This window comes from Lutjanus erythropterus, chromosome 11 (assembly GCF_056507025.1).
Source record: "Lutjanus erythropterus isolate fLutEry1 chromosome 11, fLutEry1.hap2, whole genome shotgun sequence".
NCBI classification, from domain to species: Eukaryota; Metazoa; Chordata; class Actinopteri; order Lutjaniformes; family Lutjanidae; genus Lutjanus; species Lutjanus erythropterus.
The window spans coordinates 27,931,813-27,951,698 of record NC_139327.1 but is presented as its reverse complement, the minus strand read 5'-3'; the positions used below and the strand labels follow the sequence as shown (position 1 = coordinate 27,951,698).

The window sequence follows — 19,886 nt, the reverse complement described above, 5'->3', positions numbered from 1 at the left end:
TAAACTCAGTCACCAGTTTATTAGTGACTACTTGCTGAAACTATAGCAGTCTAATACAACAGTCCTGCAATAAATTCTATCTACATGAAGTTTATAAAGTTCAGTTTCAGAAACGTGTTGTTTCAACATTTTAGAGGCTGTAGTTTGTGGTGACGCTGAATTGTGACATGTGCTTCCAGAAGGCTACGTAGGCTAAATAACAGAAACACCTCATTATATTATGACCTTCATGAAGAAAAGATTTATTGCAGAGCGGTCGTATTAGACTGTGTTCGTTTTAGCTAAGTCTATCTAATAAAGTGCCTCAACTGACAGAGGAACCTTTCCTTGTTTTTACAGGCTGCTGATACCAATAAACCTTCTGATTTCATCTGATCTGAACTGAAAGAGACAGAGAGCTGAGGTGTGTTTACTGTCATTCAGCCATACAACCTACAAGGCAGGTGTAATCCACTAAGCCCAGGTAAAGATGCGTCTGCCCTCAGAATGCTTGCATTCATGCTCTCTTACATGTTGCATAAGTATGGCTGGCGTCCCATTTGTCATACATTATATCATGCCGCTGCTGTTGAAGAAAAGCCTGATAAAGCCACAGGGCTTAGATGTGGGTTTAGAGGGAAAACACAATGCCAGTCGGCAGCATTAGAGGAATAATTGCACATAAGCCAACAGTGTCATGCCCTGCTTTTTTTGCTTATGGGCTGCGGCAGCTTGTGGTTATGTAACGTACAGACAGACGACCTGTTTGATTCACAAGGAGTATACTGTTGCCTATGTATGCCAGTATAAAAGCATCTAAAACGCAGAGGCAAGCATGTGATTTGAAGTCCTGGGGGAAACAAAAAAATGAAGAGGCAATTGTGAGGGGAAAAAAAATGAGATCTTTGCAGGAGTCTTACAACAGATTTGTTGAACTTAATCATCTGGAGTGCTCATCAGCATCTGCCCCGCTGAAATGTCCTTGAGCAAAACATTTAGTCTCAATCAGCTCAAATAGTGAGTAGCATCCTATTATCCCACCAGTAAGCACAGATTTGGTGATTTGCAGGTTAAAAATGTAGGTTAAAAAGGGATACGTCTTCCAAACAGTTACGTTTCATATAACATTCATTCAAAGACATCAATGTCTTTATGTCAACGTGTAGTTAGAACCTGCTTCAGGCCGATATATAGTCATTTAAATCTGATTAAAACATAAGTATTCAACCTAAATTTGGGGTCATCTTTTGTCCTGCGAATCACCGAATTAATCTGCACTGTACCAGACTGTGACCGTGGTGGCTCCTACACTTCCTGGTAGTCACAGACAGACCTGCACCTGACCATTAACCCCTCGTTCCCATCAAGGGATAAGTCGGGAAATAGATTTGGCCTGGCAGCCGCTGGATGGGTTTCTATTTTCAGTTCACGCTGCCTTAATGCATGCGGTCAAGAGATTACAGGGAGCCCTAATCCTCCTCGAGGATGGACCACAACAACAATCAAGCTGAGGAGTATACCAGCAGTGTGGGTGTATAAAGAGAAGAGGACAGAGTTCACTGTTGCTATTAGCACTACATAGTAGCGGCTAAAATTCAATATTGTGCTGTTCCTTAAGTGCAAAGCGTCTCTGATGCAGCATAATAATGAATGACTGCAGTTGGTATGTGTGTGTGTGTGTGTGTGTGTGTGTGTGTGTGTGTGTGTGTGTGTGGTATCTCCACTTACGTGCTCAGATGTTTCATCAGCAGCTCGAGCATCTGTCTGTTCTTCTCAGGCAGCCGGTGCACCAGAGCATGGATCTCTGTCACCCTGGCCTCTGGGTTGTCCAGCTCTGGACGGAGACAGATATGAAGACAGAGTGAGAGACTGGACTTCAAGCTGAGGTCTTTATTTATTTAACAGAGTGTCACATTAAAGGACTTCTTTGTTGACATGTAAGGAGCAGACACAAAAAAGACCAAGCCAACAATGAATTGATCCAATTACAGACATTAAAATAGAGTTTTTAAACTTGTTAACATGTCCAAATAGTGCTTTTTGTATATGCTAGAAGATGTATGATGAGTGGAGAAGCCAGGTATAGCTATTGATCAGTGCGTTGCACAATACTTTCCACTATTTTCATGACAATGGAAGAGATGTGTTCTGTTTTTGGCAGCAAAAGGAGAAATGGTGAGCCTGTATTACAAAAGGATCTGAAAATCTGAGAGAAATGTGTGGAGTTTATTTTGGAAAAGCCAAAAGTCTGTGATATCCTAGCCAAACTTTCAGAAAAAAAAAATTCTGGTTTGCAGTAGTCATTTTGTAGAGGTCCATTTTGAAAATGTTACCTCAGTCTTGGGAAAAGATGACCCCGCAGACTGCTCTTGCTCAGCATCACAGTATATTGATCATAATGAACCTTTCGGTCCCTCTGGACCGTCGACAAGAGTGTTTCAAATAATTCAAGGTGGTATTTAAAAAACCTCTGAAAAAACCTGCAGGAAACCTCTACACATGTCATTTTGACGAACAGAAAGTACTTTTTAGGGGTTTAATCAATGCAAGGAGAGGAAATTTAAGGAGTAGTTTCTGTGTAGCTAAAGCCTAATATATTCCTCTGAGCCAAAGACCTTGAGCGTTGCACTGGATGTTCCAAGGACACTGTATTTGATTTTGAGTTGACTCCCCATACACCATCCTGTTACCCAAAATACTAGAGCACTAAATGTGTATTCATCTGTGACTGGCAATACACTAGCTACTCCAGTTTGTTTGTGTTTTTTAATGAAATTATTTATTTGTGATCTGTTTTCAAAGATTTTTATCTTCAGTAGGCACCAATGGGCTTGGGGCTGGGCACCAAAGTCAGAATAGTATTCAGACCAACACAGTACTGACTTGCTGCTTGACTTGACTCAGTTTGAAGGCATGTGTTGATGATGAGCTTGTCTTAAATTGAGTGTCTGTAAAACAATGTTTCATTTCCCATAAAGTCTTCAAAATAAAAGCCTGCTGTTATTTTAGGATTTAAAAGCATTTTAATGAAGCAGGAAATGTTGGTTTTTCAAGAACAGTAACTTAACAGGACTCCTAAATAGTTCAATATAACATGGTGCATCAAAATAAAGCAGATTCCTGAAAGTACAAACAGTGACGCAAACAACAGAGGTTCAGTTAGAAGCTGCAAAAGCACTGACAGCTGAAAACACAGAGACTTAAAAAAAAATAAATAAACGTCATTCTCTCTGCTCGCCTGCAGACACACAGCTGAGTCTTGGCTTTCCAGCACATGTCAGAAAAAAAAACCAGAAAGGCAAACTCTACTGGCAATGGGAAAGGATCAATCGCATAATTTTAGCAGGTTTAGCCACATTTAAAAACCTGCCTCTACAAGCTAATTTAGATTTAAAAACGGTATAAATGTAGTCATTGGCAATCATCCTATTCTATTGGGTAGGTATAAGGTGAATAATAAATCTAAATATGAGTTGTAATGAGTTGCCTGCACAGACAACATAGACACATGTTTTTCTGGTGAGGACGGGCTGCAAAGGCAGAGTGACGGGAGCCAGAGACAAATGAAAAGGTAGTTTCAGACACTCTGCTGCAAAGTGGGAAAAGTCTGTGTCCTGGTGATTAACAGGTAGACAGACAGGCCAGCAGGGAGACCTGTTGTTGATCAATGACTATAATAAGTCACAGCTGTCCACAGCCAGTCTATAGAGAGATGTCAGCAGACTGGCACTAGATCAACCCTCAGTCCCTCACTGTCAGCGCCAGGCTGTACACTCACAGCTAGCAGAGCATCTCACACACAGACGCACATTTTCTCACAAACTAACAGCGGACAGGCTAAAACATGCACACACACCAAAACACTCACATATACAGACAATACACACCAAATATTTACAAGCACACACACATATAGAGAGGACAGCTGCTGCAAACATACTAATCGCAAATTTAGCAGACACACACAGTGCAAACACTAAAAGCAAAGACATATAAGCAGTCACACACACACTAACTAAAATACCTATACCATAAACATGCATGTTCACGTCCACTACACCCACACATACCTCCAGACAGATGCATGCACATGAAAACACTAACACTCATTACTCCTTATATAGGATGTGGTATAGCCACTGTTTCATGCACATTATGCTGAAGCACACACTCCTCTTTTCCTTTACACTTTTACAAAAACATTTCAACACAACAGAAAATGTGTTCATTCAATGCAGGAGTGAATTTAAACCAGAACTGTTTTTGTTTTTTTTTTATCCTTGACTTATTTTTCTAATCATAATAAAGTCTGGAATCAACTCCCACTAACACAAACCAAACGCCGGGAGAGAGATAAAACGTGTCACGTCAATATGATTCAGCAATGAGGTCATTTCTATTTTACATTCATTTTTCATCTGTTTTTCAACTTATCTCATTACCAAGGAAGGTGAACATTTGATGAAAGGTAGGTTTTTGGTGCTTTGAGGAGTGTATTAACTGAAGGCAAGTTGTGTTGCAGTTGTTAAGATTACAGTCGCATTTTGGTCCGATGGATAAAGATCAATATGTAGAACAGACAGGTCTATGTACGACCTATATCTGACCATATCTGATTAGTTTAATTTGCACACAAACAGAAAGTTAAGTGCAGTAACATTTCACAGCTACACAGCGAGCTAAATACACTTTCAATATACGCTGGAAACGACCATAAAACTGTGAAAACAGAACTGGGAAACAAATTCAATGATGGTAGGAAATAATATACTGAATACTGCAACAAAAAATATCTTGATACTGTACCAGACTGTGACGGTAGTATTACATGGTTAAAAACTTAATTTATAATGACTGCTACTGACTGCTGCATTGGTTTTATTTTGCAATTACATATATAATTCTCAAATGCATTGCCAAAGACTATTTATTGTCCATTTCTGTGTATGTTTTGGTCATGGCTGGCTACTTTTATTTCATTTTATTGAAACTAATATGAGAAACTTTTCTATTTTGTTGCTTTTGGAGGCCACTGTGTGCAATTGGTAGTATTTCCACTTCCATAACAGCAAACTATAACTTCAAAAATAAATTTATCTGAATAAAAAATCTCCTTCTGCTTCTTCTTAACTGGCTAATACACTACTCAGTGTAACTGTTGTCTGAGAAAATGTAAACACATTTTCAACACACTCGTCTTTCATCCGATTTGAAGGAGAATCCAACTCAGTGGCAGGCGTTAAGAATAACTCAAGAGAAATAGCAGATCTTCTCACTGATGGCCTTGTTTGCTATGCAGGTCATATATTAAAGTATTAAAAAGTAAAGTATTAAATTGAGGCTCTTTCATAACCAATTAAAAACTCATTGTAGGAGCTTTAAAGAAAGAAAAGCATAAGCCCTTTAAGGAAAAGCAAATTTTATAGGATCAAAAACACTGTGAGCATCATATTTATATTTTCAAAATAGGGGGTTTTTTTCAACATTTTTCCTTGTTTTTTAATATTGCAACAAATATCATATCCTGGACTTTTTAATTACAATATTACTGTACCTTGAGTTTTAACAAAACAAGAACATTAATTATATTGTTTTCCAGATTAAGGCACTCCAGGCACAAACATTCAGCAGCAAATGATGATAACACACTAATAACACACACACCAGCCACTCTGATGAGTCAAAAAACACACACACACACACAAATCATTGTCTGAATGTCGATGTAAGTAGCTCTGGTGCTGACTCACATGTGATTATACCAAGCAGAAGAAATTCATCATCTCAGCCTCCACCACATCCATCACTTCACAGACGATGACCTTTAAAAGTCACCTTTTTCAGATATTCAGTCAAAATTATGAATAAACTATGCTCCTAATATTCATGCTAATGTCTTCTGACATACTGTAGCCAGACACAATATAAAATATGCCATGATTTTACAACATCTGACCACACAATGTTGAGAGAATTAGAGAATGTTCAGGCTGCCACCAATTTTTAATTTAGCAATTAAAAAAACAAACAAAAAACATTTAATCTACTGCAATATCACAAAAAGCAGTCTGTGACTCATCATGCTATTTCAGATTAGGCCTAAGCAATGAAACAATAATAATATTAATATAACATTAATAATATATTATAACATTGTTCAATAAAATGTTCAATATTCAATTCACTTATGCATTATTTGCAAACTTCCATGAAAGCCTAAAACAAACACACCCTGGCACAAAAACTATTGTATTCTATTGTGTTCCTTGATAATGGACGGTGCTCGGAGTGACACACAAACAGCCAAACATTTCACAGGTGTGTTGTTCAGTTGCACCAAATCAAATGTAACAGAAACAGTCTGGAGTGAGAAAATGAGTGCAGATGATGAGGAAAAAATTCTAGGTCATCATTTCAGTACTCAGGTTTAATTTCACCTCATTCTGTGCAACACCAATATTTAACTCAGGTGTAATATGATTTCACCTGTGCAATATTAATATTTCCTGTCTGCAATTATGTAAATGCATCTGCTGAGTCTGTTTCTTGTTTACATTGCATATATTGTCACTATTTTTCTATATTTCCCCTTGTTTGTATTGATCCTATTACTTTTATACTTCCTTTTGCTAGCAACTTTGCTGCTGTAACAAGTTTTTAAGCTTAGTAAGTCTAAAACCTGTGTTCCTTGATAAATAAAATGGTTAAATACAAATTAAGTTGATTAAACTTGAAATAAAGTGGCTGTGGTAATTGTATGGTGGTTTGGGTTATGGTTTCAAAGCTATTCTTTCGGAAGATGGGTTCCTCAAACACTCTGCTGGTATATTATTCTAAGTTTTTTTTTAAAGATGTCTATTAAACAACTTTTTATCTTCCCAGCTCGAAATATTGTCCTAATGGTCCATTTTGCAGACATTTTACTGTCCAAAAATCTCACAACTTCTGAACTAAGCCTCATGCAGAGCCAAATGACCCCATTTGTCTGTGTAATCTTGGTATGAGGAATTGACTATGAAGGTTATTATCATAATTATCATCATTTTAACAAGTCTGAAAAAAGTCTGGACAATTTACAGCTGATATCTTGTAAAGTGCCTGTACATTATGTTGATGACACAGTGTTAATATTTTCTAACTAATTTAAAGCTCATTAATTATTTAAGGCAGGTGGTGTGATTTCAGCTGTCTTGTTAAGAGATTAATAAGGCTGTGAGTGTTGCCAGTTCATAAGAGATGCACTGATGAAGTTTTAATGAAGTGAGACCCAGATTTGTTTTCAGGATTTTTCTTTGCCTTTCAGCACCAGGAAGGTGATTTTTTACACAAATCAATGCTGTTATATTTAATTTCATCGTTAAAAAAGCATCAGTAGAACTGGCAACACTCATAGCCTTATTAACCTCTCGCTTTTTTAACGATGAAATGAGATATAACAGCATTAATTTGTGTAAAAAAAATCACCTTCCTTACGGCTCCTGGTGCTGAAAAGCAAAGAAAAGTCCTGAAAACAAGTCCGGGTCCCACTTCATTAAAACTTCATCAGTGCATCTCTTATGCAAGACGGGATTTTGATTATGTATGGAGTACATACTTTTACAATCAAAGTCAGCAAAGCAAACATGCACATTCCCACTTAGAGTAAATGAAGCGTGCATTACTTCAGGACTGCCACATCTGCTGACCATCGGCCGATTCTTAACAAACTCCAGCTCCACTGCCACCTGTTCTACTTTCTTATAATTCATTATTCATACTCGACATCTCCAGGCCTGTGCAGGATGTGCAGCACTGTATATCTCATATGGAGCTCCCTGCTTGGATTCACACGGTGGTGGGATGCAAAAGACAGAAACACAAAACATCTTCGGTTTTAACAAGGAGAACTTCGTTTTTATTTGTTTCACGATTTCAGCCACATTGCTGTGGTAATTCTTTTTTAAGAGCAGGTTATTTAAACTGAGCGTTTCATATTTGACATTTCTGTCTGCAAAGCCAGATACCACATGATCTTAATTTATCTAGAGAATGACAAATCTAAGAAACAGAGGGTCAAACATTTCATATTTTCTGAAATGATACAATTGACATACAATCTGTTAAGCTCCACCTCCGACCAAAGTGGGTCGACAACAATGCATCTTTCTGGCTCACTAAGCCAGGTTAACTTAGCTCTTATCACATCACCAAACTACATCTTTTGTTATTATTTTAATGTGAGAGAGACCTTAGTGGCAGATTGTGCGTTTGAGTCTATCTGTGAAAGACACTGTCATACCTATCTACCAACAACCACCTGTCACTTGTTTGTTCATAAAATCCTGGGAAGAAACCAAGCAGCAACCTCCAGAGCTGAAAAATAAAGCCAGTGGGTAAATGCCAAAAACTGCAGTTCCTCAAATGGACACTTGAAGCTGCTCCATATGTGGGTCAGTCCCCTCAGACCCCCATGTTAAAATGCCCAACTTTACAGCAGATAGAAATAAGGTCCGTTCTATGCAGAAGTCTTTCACCTTTGCATGTAAAAGACGTTTTTGTCATTGCCTTGTGGTCAGTTGCGTTAGGCTTATAACCATTTGGCTGAACATGAAACAAGCGTGCTGTGTGTCAAATTTGCTTTTATTGAAAAAACGAAAACTTCCTTATAAAGTAACTCTGAAGTCTGAGTGAAAATCAACTATTTCCTTAGCATCCCACACATTAGTCAAGCCCCTCTTGGCACAGTGAGAGAAAAAACCCTGGAGCTAGCCATGCTAACACTGTACCTCTTTGCCCATTTTTGGACTAGCCAGGACTTTGGCAAAGTCTGCCATGAGGGTGACAGCTGGAGCTGCCACAACACAAACAATGATTTAGTTTTATAAGAAGTAATGGTTAGAACAGGCTAGAGTTACAGTTTAAATCCTGAACACAGTTTCCATCAATCAAACAATAATTGCTCTGAGCAGGTGCAGGCAAACTAATGCTGTCCTGATGTGAGATGTTCACTGACAACAAGCTTTGCATGCAAAAATACAGGTTATTTATTTAAATAACAGGCATCAGACTTCATGGATTGCCTGTCAAAAAATCTCTAAATGGTGAAGGGGGTGTCTGAATTGGGAGTAAAATCAGGTGTTTGTCTTTGTCTCACTTCAGTTTTTGGTTCCTTTTTTATGTAAACTGTTTCCTGTCAAGCAGAAAGGCATGCTGCGAGCTGAATTGTCATGCGGGAGACAAGAAAATATGAAGTTTGATCACTGATTTAGATTCAGAATCTGTGTTTCTTTTTTCTTTCTTTCTTTCTTAGCTGCAGATGACCAAATGGCTGAACAGCAGTCTACGTGTAACCTGTTAAATCTACAGATTCAATCCCCTGTTTTATGTAGGATGTTTCTTGTCAAGCAGAAAGGCATGCTGCGAGCTGCCATCGCTGGCCTGAATTATCAAGCGGGAGACGAGGAAACATAATGTTTGATCACTGTTTTAGATGCAGGCTGAAATCACACCACCTGGCAAGGAGCAAAATAACACTGCGTACATCCAATCATGCGCACATAGCCGTATATATTATTGACCACAGTGTTTTCCACTGCGTTTAAAATGAGACATCACTGTTTGCCAGACATTATCCCCTTTGCCACTGAAGCCACGTCAATCTGTACAGCAGAAGCAGAGAATCTTATGAGGAGGTTAAGCAGGATGATGTGGTGATGCAGAAAGGGATCTTTCTGGAAACAATATCAGCATGAACAGAAAACAGAAGAGGAAACAAGAGGGTGAGATGGAGTCTGAGATCACCATATGGATTACTACAGTCAGTGGGATCAGTAACGTGGGTGTTGGAGCGAAGTGTGAGTGCAAAGCTTTCGATTTCCTGGTCCATCTACATACCAACTCTAATATAGAGCCGTGAGCCTTGGGTGAGGACCAAAAGAATGGCATTGTGTGTATAAGTAGCTGAAAGAGTTACCTTTGAAGTGTGAGCTGAGTCTTAGGAAAAGGGTGAAAAGTTCACACATCTGAAAGCTGTTGAACCGCTGCTTCTTTGCTCTAAATAAGAGCCACTTGAGGTGGTTCAGGCTTCTGATTAGGATGATGCCTGGATGCCTACCTGTTTCTTAGTTTATCTGGATCCCTATTAACTAATGTCATGATGTCAGCTAGTCTTCCTGGGGTCTCACACAGAGACAGTATTAGTGTTGAATGTAGGATTTCTAGCTGGGGCTAATTCGCAACCCACCGTCCCTGGTTAGGATCTTCTACATAAAACATCATGACATAAAAAAACAGATTCTAAAACAGTTCATACTTGTGTTTGTCGAATTTGAGTTGCTAGTGCAAAATGACCCCTGAAATTAGGATCCCTTTGGAAAAAACACATCAAAAGAGTCTTAAGGTTCAGTGTTAGACTGTTTATTGATTATTTTGAGCCACTGAGATACACCCTCAATTTCATTTGCTCAAGTCTCTGCTGCTACACAAGGGGTTTTATCTGATACATAAACAATTGTGTCTTCATCGTACATTTGACAACTTGATCTTTTACAGCATGATGGTAAATCCTAGTGGAATACCCAAGATATTTTGCAAACCAACCAATTGCCTGCCTCAGAAAAAAAAAAAAAAGAAAGAACACAGCTCCCACACCAGTCAGAGAACAGGTAGCCATTTCTGTTGAGTCTCCTGGCCTTAATCCCAATTGTTTAGGACAAGTAAGCTTGTTGCTTTCAAGGTAGTCAACTAGGTGTTCTGCAATGACTTTTTCCAAGTCCTTTAAGAAAACAGGTAAAAAAGAAACTGGTCTATAGTTGGGTACTTGGTCTAGCACTGCAGCCTTAAAAAAATGGCGCGATGGCCGCTGTTTAACAGCTTTGTAGGAATTTACCAGTTTCCGAAGAGCAGCGGTGGTGTTTGCTTAAATGAGATGATTTGGACAAGAGCTCTATCCTGTAACGGCTCTGTAAATGATAGTAGATTAGATATGAAGAGATTCATCCCACGTCCAGGTGGCAAGAGATATCCTGCACTGGCCTGTCTAGTCAGGTGATTATGCTACCTGGTGAGAAAAGTACAGGGTTTCTTGTCACTTAAGACATTCCTGAAGAAGGTCAGAAGGCTGCATTGTAATCTTCCCTCTACAGAAGGCCATGAAAGATCTTTGCACATCTGATTGACATTAGTGCAAACTGAAAAATGGACTTCCAATTTGGCGGCTTTGTGTTCAGCACGTTGGAAGTTTGTGTTTTTTTGTTTGTTTTTTTAAGGATCTTTCTTAGCTGCAGATGACAAAACGCTGAACAGTAGTTGAGGTGTGACCTCTGAAGATACTCTAGACATGTCCAAACTATAGGAGAGGCAAGAGGGCTAGACCCAGAATACACTGGAGGAGGAGTTTTAGTGTCCCATCTGGCCTGGGAATGCCTGGAGATCTTGAGCTACTTTACTAAAGTGCAGGGGCCTCATTTATAAAATTTTGATCTTAAGACTGACTTGTGATGATCATAGCTCTAAGCAAAGACTAGACTTGATCTAAGTGATTTTCCTGCCAGGCATGTAGGGATATTACAGTTTGGGATGCGCCCAAGCCTGTGGTGAACTTTGTATTACCTTTATGAACAATATGATAGGAATTACGTGTTGCCTGGCTTCAATCTCCTTTAACATGACTGTGATCTCATCTTCCAAAAGGTTCGCCTTTGCTAAAGCCTCATTTGTGCAAGCACTATATAAAGGGAAATCACTGATCGTCAGGCGGGTTGCAGTGAATTTTAAATTAATTTGAGATTCATAGATTACAGATTACAGTCCATACAAACAGGCTTCTGAGCACCTGCGTAAGCAAGTATACTTAAAATCAACAAGTTAGTACAAAAGATTGACAGATCACATCTAAAGGTTCATGTGCTTACACCTGTTCCAAATGAAAAACTCGATGTATTACGCAGAAGCACTTATTGAAGCTCGATCAAGGAGAACTGAGAACCGACTCTGTGTCAGACTGTTTGGTCTAACGTAAAGCACAAATATATACCCGCTATGGCTTTGGTCTCAGGGAGCTGGAGACTGCATTATCAGGACAACTTCACTGAGACAGAGACAGAGACAGAAGACAGGAGGGAAAGATGGCTGAAATATGCTCTTAGGATTTGTACTCCAAACATGTCCTGCTCTTATAACCTTTAACCGAAAGGAGGAAAATTCCCTAGGGGTATATACAACAAAAATAGATGTCTGAAGAACAAGAGTTAAAATCCTGAATAATTTTTCACTTTTGACAATTGGCCAGTCATTGCCTGACAGATTGCTGGTTTCAAAAAGTTACAAAAACTGCCAGATGCAGTAACCTCATTTCCAAAAGAAAGGTGGAGGCGTAACAGGATACTAGGCCCTGTTCGACGATCCAACAAGGAGTTTGTCTGAAGAATGCTGATGCCTGTTATCTTCTATCACCATAACACTGATCAATATAAGTGCCAGAAAATTAATGGATGGATGGAAAACTAGGACACACGTTTTGATAACAAGAGGGTAAGATTTTGAGAGGAAATCTCCTGATCCACATTCACTTCAAAAATCAGGCAGCACATTTATCCCATAAGAAACGATAAAAAGAAGCCTAAAAGGAAAGCAGCAATTTAACAACAGCTATTAAAATCCCTTTAACGGGAGCTACTTGATGTGGGGATCTATTTATTTCTGCTCCAGCAGAAGTACCCTGTTCACCTGAAGTCTTCACCTGACCACTTTCGAGAGTCTTTCAAAACAGAGATAAAATAGAGAGAAGGATCATGTAATAATGATAAGCTTGACCTCCCAACCCAAATGTTGAATTCCCTCTTCAGCTCTTTGTTCTGATCTGCAGCTAAACATTATGATCACTGTGTGGTCTGTGGAGAAGACAGTGACAGTAACTTGTTGAACAAGGAGAATAGCTAGTTTTGAGGGACACAGTGCTATTTTTTCAAGTCATTTTCTGTCAGTTTGGCTGAAAAAAGTGATAGGGTCTTTTAAATCCTGTGAAATTTGTTCCACGCAGGCAAGACTCTCAATGTCAGACTGCATATTAGCATTAAATTCACTGTCGTCACCTTTCACCTCTGTATCATCTCTCAAGCTTTCATCTCTTCCTTTTATGTACTAGATTATAAAGCTCAATGATTAAAGTGAATAATGTTTAGTTCAGCTTTTAACAACCTTTACAAAGAAACCTTCACCTTGCAGTAGTAGAGAATGGCGCCTATTGAAAAGTGAATTGAAGGCATTTAGGCTATTCATTATATTCAAATGGCGGCCACTTTCCTCTGACTTTTCAGTCAGGGTGGGAAGCTCAAATACCAGCTTGCAAGTTATATTTATGTAGAGAATCTGACAATTTGTTGTTATTTCACTGCTTCATGATTGATCAGCAGCTGTAAACACAATGGATGGATGATGAACAACATATTTGATAACCCGATAATCAGCGGGATAATCAGCTACCGTGAAACAACAGCTAACATTAGCATTCAACCACTTTCTAGCTAACATAGTGATAAGACTGGAAAAAATTTATTCTGCCTATCTTGGAAACATTCATTTAAGCCTGGTTGTAAAACATGATGGATGTATACAAGCTTGCAATGTTTTTATGTCAACTGTTTGTTCACTAACTTCAGAAATGTTCTGGTTCAGTCTGCAATGTCATGTGACATTATACTCAACCCTGTAACGCCATTTCTGTCATTCTTGATACATGAGTGTGTGAAACTTCAATGTGATCAACACTTTCCTGAAAAACCTGTCATATGCAATCTGAGACATGTCAATAAATATGATCAGATTTATTTCATTCTAACATGACATAGTGATAACCCTGTTTCAGCTGCTTAGCTTACTTGGACAAGAGACAGCAAGACTGCCAACATCACACTGTAGGCTGGTCTACATCCAGTGTGTTTTACTTCCAGGATTAAATAAATTTGTCCAAGATGGGTGTTGATATTTCAAAATTAATTTACACTTTTCCTATTGTATTGTACATAGTACTTGAATGCTAATTTTAGCTGTTGTGTAACAGGAGCTAATATGTAATCAAATGCATTGTTTTAGCTTGAAATATGGTCTGATGTCCCTCCAGATTTTTACCATCCATTGTCTCTTCACTTGTCCATCAATCAGGAAGCAATCAAATTATAACGGTGTGACCTCAGAGGAAAATGGCTGCTACGTAAATATGGTAATTACAAGCAAAAATGTCAGATAAAAGATAGTAAGAAAACAAAGAGAAGAAGGTGAAATACGAGCAGAAAATTGACGAATTAATAAGAAAGAGAAACAGCGAGCAAAGTTTAATGACTGGAGACAGGGTAATTACTGCATGTGTGTTTTCTTGTCGGTACACGCCTCAGGCAGGTATCTGAAATCCAGGTGGAACTCCACCCCGCCTCCTGCTCATCTTTCCCTCAAAGTCTCTATTTCATGGTCTAAATCAGTTAGCGCTTACGAAACTTTATTATGCTGTCTAGGAGCCACATGTGAAAAATCTAATACACTGAAATGATTGCAGTGACTGTTGGAGAGTTTAGGCAATTTGTCTTCAAGACAGCTGAGTGTTTTTTGAAAAATCTAATTATTCATCTTGACCCAACACACCGCACCCATCAGGTGCTGGTAGAAAAAAAATGAATGGAAAGCTTTGCAGCTGCTTTTTGACCCAACGGACCTTAACAAACACTAAGCCCTCCTTTTACATGAGATATTTAAAACCAGAGTAGCATGGGTGGGAGAGAGTAAACTGAGATGAAACTGGAGTAGGAGGAAGATGAGTATGGTGGTGGGAGGAGTTGGAGTGGATGAGTGAAAGAGAAGAGGAGGAGAAAGGGAAGAGTTCAACTGAGGACGCTGTCCTTAAATCACCCCGCTGCCTGTACTAAATGATTGCCTCGGAGAAAACACAAAAGAGCACTCACACGGGCAGACACGCATTCTTGCACATATGCATCGACACACACATTCATGACATGCAAAAGAAAGACGCCCACATAAACAGAGACTGAGTAATGGCAGGGGAAGAACTTTAACAGACGGAAAGAACCGGGGCGGGATGAGAGATATAAATCTGTAAACTTATACAAATATTTGGCAGGCTCCTGGTATATTTTATGATTATTACAAAACCAGGAATACATGCATTTTATAGCATGGGTGGTCCAAGTTGGTATCAAACCAGCTACCTTGGCATTCCTAACCGCCACGCTCTACTACTTTCTCCTAACACACACTTGAACACACTTTTCTCATTCTCCTTCCAGTTGGCCTCACTATGGAGCCATTTCCTGGTGGCGTTGCCAGAGACACGCGGTCATTTCCTGGACTTCCTTCCCCTGTCAGCTCGGCTTTCTGGAGGGCTTAGCTCCCGACAAACAAAGAAAACAGGTCACCGACACATCCTGTAACACAGCAGACCAGACTGGACCAGACTCGGCTGCACCTGGGCTCGCTAGAATAAGCCCAATTTTCAATAATTCAGTAAAAAGTAGATAAGTAGATACAGTAGCAAAATGGAAATGATTCAGACCATAAAAGCCAGGGTAAACAGGCTGAACCAAACTAAACTAGATCAAAACAAGGCCAGACACGAGCTAGAAGTACTATTTTCCCATGTTTTTTGTGTCTGAGTGACTAATGGATGGACCTGCTTTTGTACTGAGCCTTTCTAGTCCTACGACCACTCAAAGCACTTTTACTCCACGTCACCCATTCAGGCACTCATTCATACAGAGGCTGCCATGCAAGGTGTCTCTGTTCTGAATCTCATTCACACACTGAGGGCTATGCCTTCGGGAGCAACGTGGGGTTTAGTACCTCGCCCAAGGACAGTTCAACACGAAGACTCGAGGGAGCCAGGGATCGAACCGCCAGTTGAGCTTAGTTTGCACACCGCTGTTGACCAAAACTGACAGTTCAAATCTCAGCTCCGGTTCTCACTGAAGAAAACACAGCCTGTGCTGACTCTCCAAACATTTTGTCGTCCAGATTTGTTGAACTTCTGCTTTTGTTTTTTCTCACTGCAAATAATTAACGTGACTACTGTGAGCTGTTCCGCTGTGTCCGCTTCTATCGTGTACTTCTGCTTCAGCCATGAAATTACACAAGAACACGTTTTTCATGAAATCCCATGGCAGTGTGCCCTCACCGCTGGCACAATATCCTGTGGTGTGTAGTGTGCCATTGTTTTCAAATCTTATAGTGTGTGAGCGTTTGAGAAGACAATCTGTGAGGTTTCTCCTAATGTGTGTGGCGCAACTTGATTTGCTTTGTGGGCAACTGCCAAACCATCAAGTCCACTACAAATGCTTGTTTTACCACTGACAGGCTCAGATTGTTATTTTAAGTGTCTAACAACATTATGGAAAGGATCACTACAAAGCCTATTTTTAAAAAAGTACGAAACATTTTGTTTAAACTAATCTCAATTCATACATTTATGTGAACTAATTCTAAGTGACAATGATTCACTTGGTCCCAAAGGACAAAAAACCACATCACAAAATCAGAGCCACCAGATCACACAAACCTCAATAATGCAAACTTTATACACATTTTATTTTTTTATGTTCATCAGCATTTTTGTTGCTTAATTAAATGTTCCAAAGTAGGACAGGAAAAGAGACTCGAGGGTTATTTGTTACAAAAGACTTTCGAGTTGAAGTCCAGCACTTTGATGTATGTTTGTCTGTTTAAACAGCAAGTCTAGACAGCAAGTGACTCAGATGCGGTTTTTCACTTGAGCGTCTGAGACTGTAATTAAAGTTTTTGTTGAAAATATAAGAATCGTGTCAAAGAACAGCGATCTTAACTCATGCAGAGGAAAACAAAAAATCGAGATTCACATTTTAGAAAGAATCTTGCCGCCCTACTAGAAGCAGCTGTTTTATTGCCCTCGCCAAACTATCCAGGCTCTCTTTGCAAAACTGTAATTTTAACAATGTCCACAAAAACATGGGACAACGGGGGCAAGGTTGAAGATAACCAAAATTACCCTTAAAGTAAAGAGTCTTCATGCAAAATATCCAATTCATAGTCTAAATCGGTTAGAGCTTAACTTTATTTTGTATCCACTGAGCCATATGAGGAGAATCAAAAACACTGAAATGATTGCATTGACCAACCTGTCTTCAACCCAGAGAGATATCTGTATTGAGTCTCATTTCAAGGATATCAAATACTGATGTATTTGACTTCATGCATCACAGAGAACCTGTCATGAACATCACACATCTCCACCCTGATGAGGAAAGCTCATCAGCTTAATGGCTGTATTTCTTAAGGAAACTTACAAAGGCAAAATTCCTGTACAAGTTTACAAAGGATCAATTCTCATTCGTACCATTAGCAAACAGGTGGTAACTTGTCATTTTCAGCTTGTAAGGTTATTAACTTGGAAGAGGTTGTTTTGAGTTTCTGAGTCTCCAAGTTTAACTGAGAAGGAAGGCTTAAAGGGAAAATTTGGTAACTTTCACATGCGTGCCCAAGCAGTGTTGATGGTAAATACAGTCAACTGAAGCAATAAATTCCTCCATGTGTGTTATAGTTCTCCTGCTGCAAAACCTGCTGAACTACAGGCTATTTCAGCTTGGATTGCTAGTCTCTCCACCACTTTTGACCAGAATCAGTGTAGTCATGGATGCCATCAGCAAAGGGTGCTGCACAATGCACAAGAACCTGTAGAATATGACACGCCAACTTTAGTTCCCAAGGAAAATCTGATTTTGTTTTGGTTCCAGCTGAGAAACAACTTGTCAGGTTCCAAATCAGTTGACAGAATTGGTTTCTTGTTGGTGTAAAAGACCTAACTGAGGAGTTTATTGCTTAAATTGACTACATTTTCTATTAACACTGGCAGGACACCCATATGAAAGGTGCAAAATCTTCCCTTTAATAATTATCTTCAAACAAATATTCACTGGAAAAAAGGAAACGGAGAAAGAATCCCTGTCACAAGTGCTAACAAAGATTAAAATACCTCTAATCCAGCTTTAATCCATTCACCTGTACATATCTGCGTGACATGACTCAAGAGGATTTCATCTTAATCAATAACAAGGTTACTGACTAGTTGTAAGAATCTGTGCGCTCCATGTAAACAATATGGTCCTTTATTCAATGCTGTTTGTCATTTTAATCGAAGGTGGTCATGGAATAGCTGTTCGCAGTGTTTTTATATAGGTAACCTCAAACAATCTCCAATTGTAGGAGAATCTATCTCGTCTTCTGCAGAATTAACTCACGCTGGAGAGAAAAATAAAAGTAAAACACTCACTGGCAGCTTTGATGAAGCTCCTCTGGTACTGGTACGTCATGAGAGGTGCAGGCAGCATTCTGGAAACACAGTAAACGGAGACGTCAGGTGCAGAATGTCAGCTTGGAAAATCTGCTAAAGTTCAGGGTTGGCTGCTTTGCAAAAATCTATAAATTTCTGCATGATGTCTTTTTTTCCTCCACCATGCCAGCCTGAACAACTGGACATCAGTTTAATCACTGCTGCCTGAGGAGCGCAGTGGTTCCTGCTGGCTCTCAATGAGGCCTGACCTCAGGTCTTGATGCTGTAAATGGTGTATGTGAGGTGCACGCATGAGCGGGGACAGTGGGTCTTTCTGTGATGCTTTCACTGAAGTGCATGTGTGTCTATATGTAAACATTTGTGTTGTGCACAGTGTCGATTCATTCAGATACAGCAGACTGAGCACAGCTTGAACACCACTGCTCATCTCTCTCCTTCCACTTAGCTGCCTATTCCTGGTCTCCCACAGTCCGAATCCTTCTAGCATTTCCAATTGTCGAGATGCACTTGAGGAAGTAATTTAACCATCAAGCAATATTCACTGGCCAGCAAGTGAGACTGGGGTTGTACTGGGAACTTATGATTGTGTGAATATGAAGTGGAAAAAGTTCACTTGCACCCTTCTATTTGGAAATAAGTCTTTATAACAACTACCACCATGCTTTTGTATGTTCAAGTTTACAACCAGTTCTTAATGCCCAGATCTGGTCACAGTGTCCTTGAAGTTTGACTGCCAAAATCTAATCAGATCATCCTTGACTCCAAGTGGACATACCTGCTAAGTTTGAGGAAATTCCTTCAAAGCGTTCGTAAGATATCACAGCAACAGGAATGGGATGGACAGATGATGGTCGGACGGGCATAATAAAAGAAGCTTAAAGGGATAGTTCGCCCGAAAATGAAAATTCAGTCATTATCTACTCACCCTCATGCTGATTGAATATCAGGTTTAGCTTTTAAGTTCACAAAACACTGCTGGAATTCAATAGGAAAACAGTGTTGCATAATCTCCCAAACAACTGAGGTGAATGGTGACCAGTTTTCAAACGGAAAAATCAACAACAAATAAAAAAAAACAAAAAGTAAAAAAAATAAAATGCCTACATGTTGCTCATCTGGTCTCCTGAAGCCCTGACTAAAAAACTAAAAAACTGAACCCAGTTTTCAGTTGGCATGTGGCTGAGAAAATAACGACTGAATTTTTACTTTTGGGTGAACTATCCCTTTAAGAAGCAGACTGAAAGCAGCAATATGAATTAATTCAGGCACTGTGAGTGAAAAGAGCAGAAAAGTGCTGTAATTTCAGAATGGGAGGAATAATAGGACTCGTGAAAAGAGCAGTCAATCCATTTGCCACGGGTCTTTGAGGTTAAAACACTCTTATCTCTTTTAATCTACAAAAACAGAAACTAACTTTTGAGTGGGGAGATTTTATTACAGAACTCTGCAAAGCCGTTTCACAGGATTTTCTATTTCTACACCTGGTGTAAGCCTTTTCACACAAACCTTAGATAGTGCTTGATAGCACTTGTGATCGTCTTAATCTCCCACTCTGGGTTTTCCAGCTCCACGTCAGCACACGTCTTAGGATCTGATGGAGAAA

At 39.4% G+C, this 19,886-nt stretch overlaps 1 protein-coding gene across 1 annotated transcript in view; it reads right to left on the bottom strand.

The window, feature by feature from the left end:
- Positions 1-19,886, bottom strand: part of LOC146319271 (rho GTPase-activating protein 26-like) — a 129,618-nt gene that overhangs the window by 34,444 nt on the left and 75,288 nt on the right. The window contains exons 15-17 of the mRNA XM_084729868.1: positions 19,790-19,874; positions 18,263-18,321; positions 1,708-1,813 (exon numbers count right to left, since the gene is read on the bottom strand). Of these exons, the coding sequence (XP_084585994.1) occupies positions 1,708-1,813; positions 18,263-18,321; positions 19,790-19,874 (250 nt within the window). The remainder of the gene's footprint in view (positions 1-1,707; positions 1,814-18,262; positions 18,322-19,789; positions 19,875-19,886) is intronic.